Source organism: Propithecus coquereli, unplaced genomic scaffold (genome assembly GCF_000956105.1).
Source record: "Propithecus coquereli isolate 6110/MARCELLA unplaced genomic scaffold, Pcoq_1.0 Scaffold140, whole genome shotgun sequence".
NCBI lineage: Eukaryota > Metazoa > Chordata > Mammalia > Primates > Indriidae > Propithecus > Propithecus coquereli.
Window position 1 is genome coordinate 1211684 of NW_012138303.1, and position 7991 is coordinate 1219674.

The following is a 7991-nucleotide window of genomic DNA, read 5'->3' on the forward strand; positions in this document are numbered from 1 at the left end:
AAAAAAAAAAAAAAAAAAGCATGAAATGTCTTTGAAACCTCCTGCTTTGGTCTACTGCATAATATAGCAATGTTTATCTTCCAGTAAAAATATTTTCCTCTGAATATTTACATAAAATGCGAAAGCTGTTTCATACTTATTCTGCATTGTTCCAGGTTGGGGAGCACGGGCCTCAACAGTGGTTCTTTACCTTACCTCTTCGCTAATTCGGCTCATCCTCATGAGACTCTCAAGTAACTTTTCTACACCATAGATCTAACCATGTCACTAATCATTATACAATTGAATAATAATGTAAATATTAATAATAATGCAACATATAATAATAGTACTATATAATATAGTAATTCTTATTATTATGATAGCTGAATTAGGGTGTGAATATTACGTGCTAGACACTATACTAAGTTTGTTTTTTATATTATCTTATTTATCCCTGTTTACAGATTATTCCCATTTTGCAGATAAGAAGACTAAGCCTTTGGGAGAATAAGCCACTTATCCAGGGTCACAAGGGTCATCACGGTTGTAGCCAGAATTTGAATCCAGTGCAATTTTAGAATTTAGGTAGTAATTTCCCACACTCCCCACTTAAACAGCTCTGAGGGTTTCTGCTGCTTAATCAATTCAAAATCACTGGTACATAAAGGTTTTTCAGTGGATCTATCCTATCCCTAGTGCCTCATTTCCCCTCAATCCAACATACGCTGTGCATAATTTCATCTAGCCACATCACATGCGTCTGCGTTCCCCAAAGACTCGTGGCTTTCATGCTCCTGTGCCTCCCCTCACCACCCTGTAGGTTTCCCTGCCACAGAACTTGCCACAAGTTTACATACGTCTCCCCAACTAAACAGCAAACTCCTCAAGGCTGGGGGCCATGTCCCGCTCATATTTGAAACCCTGTGTCTAACGTATAGTAAGCACTTGAGTAAATAATGCTCAGTGAAGTCTAATTATGTTGTTTTATTTCCCTCATGTTATTCCTTCTATTTGGCAAACATCCTGCTCCTCTGAGACGCAGTCTTGCCCCCCGCCCCCGATCCTCCCCACTTCAGATGCAGCGTTAGGTGGTAGATGAACTCAATGGGTAACATGCAGTGTGAAGTTTAGTTGCAATGGTGTCTGTTTATCCCACGAGATTATGAGCTCCATAAGGGTACGACCCACATTTATTTGCATTTTTTCATCTTCGTCATTCCGGTGGCTAATGTGGCATCTGGCAGATAGTAGGAGGTCAACTAGATGAGTAAATAAGTCTAAATAGGGTGCCAGTGTGATTAGACCTTGTTGCACGTCCTTTCCTCTCTGGTAATTCATTTTATGTGATCCCATCTACGGGGCAAAATGCAGAGGTGTACTTCTAATCACCTGTTCATGTTACTATTGTTATTTCTAGCAAAATGTTATAGAAAAAGAAAGTTAAATTTATTGCTTGAAAATCAATTAGAGGGTTCCTAAGTTCTCTCTCTCTAAGAAAAAACATGATTTATGGTCCTAACAATAAACTTACCAGTTGTATGGCACAATGCTTTGTACCTGGTGTGGCATGGTAAAAGTTGAATGAATGAACAAATGAATACAATTGTTAAGTTATACTTTCCCAGCACAGTGAAGTCAATGTAAGGATGAGAGAAAAGACATGACCTGGGTGGGACAAACCTGTGCCCAGCGCTCAGTTGAAGAGTGTAGCAGACAGAATCCCAAGGTCCCAGACCCCAGTACACATACCTTCCCCTTGAGTGGATGGGACAGTAAATATGGCGGATGTCACTCCTATGATTAAGTTACTAATCAGCTGACTTTGAGGAAATGAAAAGGGAGATTCAGTTAAAGCCTTAAAATGGAGAGTTTCTCTTGTTGGCTTTCAGGAAGAATGCAAGCGGCCAAGTTGCGAACTGCCTCTGAGCAAGAATGGCCTCTAGGAGCTAAGTAAGGCTCTCAGTCCTACAATTACAAAGAATTGAATTCTGCCAACAACAGAATGAGCTTGGAAGAGGACCCTGAGCCTCCGATGAGACCACAGCCTCAGCATGTAGCTTGATTGCAGCTTTGTTGAGACTACAGCAGAGGATCCAGCTAAGCCATGCCCAGACCCCTGACCGACACAAACTGTGAGATAATAACTTGTGTTGTTTTAAGCTGCTCAATTTGTGGTAATCTGCTACACAGCACTACAGAGCTAATACAATGAGTGTTCCATAACAATTCTATACACCTATTACATTACAAAGACTAATCCTATTACTAAATCAAGTCGTCTTTGTATTTTATTTGTCTTCCATGAAATCTTTCTTTCTGATGAGGTCCTGCCCATCAGAAGCACGGTTTAGAGTAGCATGTGAATATCAGCAGTGAGTATGTCTCTCTCACTAAGGTTTGCTTAGCTGGCTCTCCAAATTATAGAGACACTGGAGATACTGATGTGAATTCCCTAATCAGTAAGTCCAGAAAACATTTATTTTTCAGCTGGGAAAGCCATTTGCTCAGCCTTGGGCTGGCATTTGGGGTTATGGTCTTTCACTGATAATAAATATACCCCCCAAATAAAATGATAATAACCATGACAATAGGTTAGTTGTTTTAGTTTTGAATCTGGGCTCAGAGGCAATGATTCAAACGTTGTAACCAAAGCAAGAAAAAGACCCCATCTGAACATGATTGTCCTTCTGGTGCCTACTGGAACAATCTAGGCAAAGGCTGGTGGAAGTGAAAGGAACTGTGTACAAAGCTCGCCTAGTTTTGTGTCTTTTAGAGTCTGACCTTCAACTGGGCACAGTAGAATTACTGCGAGAAGATATCCAATGAGACAATGATTCTGCTCCTCCCTTCTCTCAGATTTGTTTCTTGAAAAGAACCCAGTCTGGACCCAACTTTTCCTTTTTTCAGTATCTGCCAACATAAATACCAACTCCAGCATTTTAACTAGGGGTTACCATGGGGATGTAAGTAACACATGCAGCATGGCAGTGGCTGCAGCACAGAGGAGGGACCCAGACAGAGGCCACCAGTCACTTGTACTTTGTGGAACAGGCTGCATTAAAGAAGCCACGCTGGCAGCAGGCCATGGGGGAGAGGGCTGCACAGAGAGTCCTGCTTTAGGGTGACTTTGCCTACTCCCACTCCATCACTATGCCCAGCTGGGAAAAACTCTCCATTTTTACTTTCTCTTAACTTACTCTATGGAATTCTGTTGGCCCAGAGACACAATTTGCTGCTGGTATTCTCATTTTGTATTCCATGCAACAAAAAACACACTGAATAAAAGGGGGAGTGTAGGAGAAGAGGCCAGGCAGTTGCAAAGAGGTCCACGATCTGTAAAGACCACAGTTGTGAAGAGCAAGAGGGGGGAAAAATGCAGGTAGGACAGTTGAATAAAACCTGATTTCAGGGGTGAAAAAATTCAAGAGGGATGGCAGATGTTTTTGTCTGACTGAAAAGAAACAAAACTGTAGACTGTGAAATGGTACACTGACCCTCACATAGCTAGTGTTCTAATAATAAAAATCATATTTTGGGGTTATTTTTAAAAATTGAAATGTGAATGATATCTGAATTCATAGATGACTAATTTAAGACAAACTATAGATGGCAAATCATACCCACACTCAATAATTGTATTTGCTAGATCAATTATCAAAATATTCTTCCAGAGTGGGTGAAAGATAGGATTATCACCATCCTGCAGGCGGGGTAAAAGAAGCAAAAGGAGTCCAAGGGATTCATGCAAATCCACTGGTCTAGAGAGTAGGGGAATTAGGAACTGACTGCTTGTTATCTGGTCTTAGTTCTTGCCTTTTTCTAAAGGACCTTCCTACCCATGCTTTTCTTCAACTGAATGCTTTGAACTCACAAGTAAGGGCATGAACAGCAATGCCAGATAGAAAACGTCAAATTAACTGGGCCCATTTTAGACCACCTCCTTGCCCCTCTACGCCCAAAGTACCATGTCTTATTCATCTCTGCACTCCTAAAACTTATGCCCGAGTGTGGCACATGGTAATCTCCTGATAAATATTTCTTGAATTGAATTGAGTACTTTCTCTGCCTACACATAGTGTAGGAAAGACCCCAACATTTAAGGATATAGAGGTGACTTTCTTGGACATATGTCACTGCAGTGTGCTGATAAGATGACTACAGGCCTATAGCTATGAGATATATAAGAGAGGTACCCAGTACTAGGAAAACAAAACAAAAAAAATCCTGCCTGCTCTTTTAATGTAGCTAAGTCTGCCTTTCTGCCCACCCAGAGGGAGTAGCAGTGGAAATAAAAATCATCTCCTCTGAGCACATATTTCCCTGGTTCTGTGTGACACCAACGGCCTACCCAGCCTCGTAGCCCTCCTTTCCCAGACCTGAGAACCGTCCTCAGGCTACTGCTTGGCCTGGCATTGATGGGGTGAAACGGGAGCCCCTGGAGAGGGCCAGCCCATGAACTCCAGCGCCGTGCGTGACTCACCGCGCATCCAGAAACCGGGAACGCAGGATCATGACGGCCTCGCACGTGCTCTGCTTGAGCTGCATCTGGATGGAGCTGAACTTGCGGTGGATGATGCTCACCATCCGCTCGATCTCCTTCGGGGAGATGGGCCGGGTCCGGCTCTGCTCTCGCAGGAGATTCATCACGTGAGTGGTGAACTCGTTGCAGGCCTGGAATGGTAGGACAGCACACGCATGGGGTTATGCAGGGTCCGAGCCTCAGCACGCACCAGGTCTGGGACGGAAGGCTGGGTGGGCTTTTCTAGAGACTTGTGCAAATAAAGAAAACTAGGAGAGTTTGTGATATTTTGTCATATCAGAAGGGTGGAATAAATGACTACCTAGAAAACCCCCTCAGCCCTGGTGGCCCTTAGTTTTGGCCATGATGTTGATTTTTTTAAGGGGAAAAAAATTCCTAATCATTTTTTTCTTAATGATTTTTTCCGTGATTTTACTATAATGAAAGGTAAGAATACGAATCCTAGTATAAAACATACTTCACCACCCTTTGCCCCAAAACTAACAGCCAAGCAGCCAAACGGAGTTTGGGATCAAATATACCATGAGCCTTCTGCCTTGCTCATTTCATTATCTCTGGCACAGGAGAGCTTCCAAACATTCAATTTTGGGATGCATAAAGAGCCAAAAGAATTTAAGTGGGATCATGGAATTAAAAGCTTTGATAACTCTTCTGGGAGATTTCTCACCAATCTATTTCTATTTCTACTTTTATTATAAGAACCCTTCTTGTGCTGGCCTTCTAAAGATCCACTATGGCTATAACACAAAGGGAATCTGTCTCCAGGGGCCTCAGAGAAACAGCTTCAAAACATGATTTAGAGCTGCAGTCCCCAACCCTGGGCCATAGACTGGTACCAGTCTGTGGCCTGTCAAGAACCAGGCCGCACAGCAGGAGGTGAGCAGTGGGAAAATGAGCAAAGCTTCATCTGTATTTACAGCCACTCCCCATCGCTCGCATCATCACACAAGCTCCGCCTCCTGTCAGATCAGCAGCATTAAATTCTCATAGGAGCACGAACCCTACTACAAACTGCGCATGCGGGGGATGTAGGTTGTGCGCTCCTTGTGAGAATCGAATGCCTGACGATCTGAGGTGGAGCTGAGGCGGTGATGCTAGCACTGGGGAGCAGCTGCAAATATAGATTATCATTAGCAGAGAGCTTTGACTGCACAATAAATGTGATGGGCTTGAATCACCCTGAAACCATCCCCTCACATCCCCCAGTCTGTGGAAAAACTGTCTTCCATGAAACTGGTCCCTGGTGCCAAAAAGGTTGGGGACCACTGACTTAAAGGATTCAGGAACGATCCCTGCAAGAATAAAAACTCTCAGCCCAACATACCATCAGCTCTGGAAGGAAAGCAGGAGATCACATTTCCCCACCTCCCTATTTTATAGTCGGGAAGACTGTGGCTCAGAGCGGTGAGGGGACTTTTCCAACGGCACAGAGCAAACAAGAAGAGGCCGAGGCAAGGCCTGAATTCTTTGCATTCCAGGCTAGGGCCTCTGGTCCTTTCCCAGAGCCTAAACTTGCTCCTCTGAAAACTCCTGCCCTCTGTTTTAGCCACTAAGCATCTGCAGTCTGGTTTCCTTAGCTGGGCATTCAACAAAACATCTATTTACAAATGAGCTCACAGTAATGCTGTAAAACTGTGTCAGATCTGCAAGAAAAAGGCAAGATGATGCTTTGAGAGTTGAAGAACTAAGGCCTCAAAGGGCTCCAGCTTAACATTAACTAACAGCAGAAACACGCTCATTATTGATAACACTGTATTGCTGTTGTTTTAATAGAGCAAAGCCCTTCATACGTGTCAATAATACAGTAACAATAACAACGGTACACGTTTACTGATCACTTATCTAAGGCATCCACTGGGCTGTGTCTAAACGGGTGGTGGGAGGCCCGATTTGTGATCCTGCCTCCGTGTGTATTTGGCCAAATCCTTTCCCTACTCAGCGCCTCATTTTATTCACCTGAGAGTGGACTCAGTCATTCCTAACCCTTTAGCAAGGCTGACAGCACCCATGCTCTTGTGCTATGACCTGTGGATCGAGCAAATTGCTTGCGTGAACTCAGCAAAGCGGGCTGAGTGAGCGCACAGCCTGCCTGGGTGAAGATCCTGCCTCTGGGACTCTTTCCGCTGTGGGACCTTTGAAAGTCACTTAACCTATCTGTGCCTCATTTTCCTTCTCTGTGAAATGGGGATGACAATACCCAGCGCATAGGGTGTGGTAAGGACGAAACGAGTCACTTCATGTGTGTCTGGCCCTACAAATGTGTGTCATAATTATCTCTTCAAAACACAGATTATCTTAGAAATACAACCTATTTGGGTATGTTGATAATCGGGTAAACTTCTCCAGGCTTCAGTTTCCTTCTTGGTGAAAATACAGGTGGTAATAAATACCTCCTTTCCACTCGGCAGGCGTTCCCTGGAGGCAAACCCACAGAAGATAGGTCCATAGAGCATTTTGCTCTCCACTTAGAAAAGTGCTACATAGTCACAAGATCTGTACTAGAAGCTTATTCCCTATTCAACCCAGCCCTGGGAACTGTACAACAAAGAGAGGGAAACAAAACTTGGCAGTGAGTTGGCTGAAATTGTGAGGCCGCAGGATGGAGGGTGGAGGGTTAGGCACATAGCAAGCATCCTGACCATCGTTCTAGGGAAACACAACATCCCGCTGGGATGCAGTCTCCCCACCCTGTCTGGGCTCACAGGGAGGAGGGGCTGGCTGTGAGGAGGTATTGTCAAGCGCACCAGCTCTCAGCTGGGAAGCCACAGTGCTCGGCTAATAATAATGTGCTTCATTACAGTGAATAAAAATACTCACAATATCTGATGTTTATTCAGGGCATTTTATCCCGGGGCCCTTTCTGCTCTGCAATAAACAGACAGTGGAGTCATTTCACCCACTGCTGAGGTGGAGCGAAGCAGCTGCTAAACAGCTGCTCTGGAACACACACCAGAGAGCAGAGAAGATTCCAAGTCCGTGTGAGATGGACAGAACATAATGACCCAGACTCTCCCAGTATCTGAGCAGCCCACACCGCATCCTCACTTCCTCCCAGCTTGGCACCTGCAGACCCCAGGTGGCTTCCGTTAGGCCAGGCGTTCACAGCAATGCTGAGTATTTGGGTTACGGCCATTAATGGAAAAAAATCCTCACAGGCTGCAGGTTGCTGCGACAGAGGAGACTCTTCTGGAGTCTGTCCTATGGAGAGTCACTTACTGGAGTTCAGGCTGCCCCATGGGGCAGAGGGATTCCTAAAAGGAGACTTTCCAGGTTCCAGGGCAAGGGTCTTTCTGAGAGCAGAGAACTAAAGAGAAGTCTTCTTGAAAATCTCACATATGGTTTGAGTTTATATCTTGCACTCCACGTAAACCATCCTCTTCCCTGACTCCTTCGAGGAGATGGATTGGATTGAAATCCAAGGATGAGATAGGCTTTGGCTGCCTAGCTCATCAACCAAAGTAACCGGGAT

At 44.5% G+C, this 7991-nt stretch overlaps 1 protein-coding gene across 2 annotated transcripts in view; it reads right to left on the minus strand.

Moving 5' to 3' along the window:
• The window catches only part of PBX1 (pre-B-cell leukemia homeobox 1), a 291506-nt gene that overhangs the window by 43825 nt on the left and 239690 nt on the right, over positions 1-7991 (minus strand). For both annotated transcript variants that reach the window (XM_012639595.1, XM_012639596.1), the window contains exon 4: positions 4463-4653. In XM_012639595.1, the coding sequence (XP_012495049.1) occupies positions 4463-4653 (191 nt within the window). The remainder of the gene's footprint in view (positions 1-4462; positions 4654-7991) is intronic.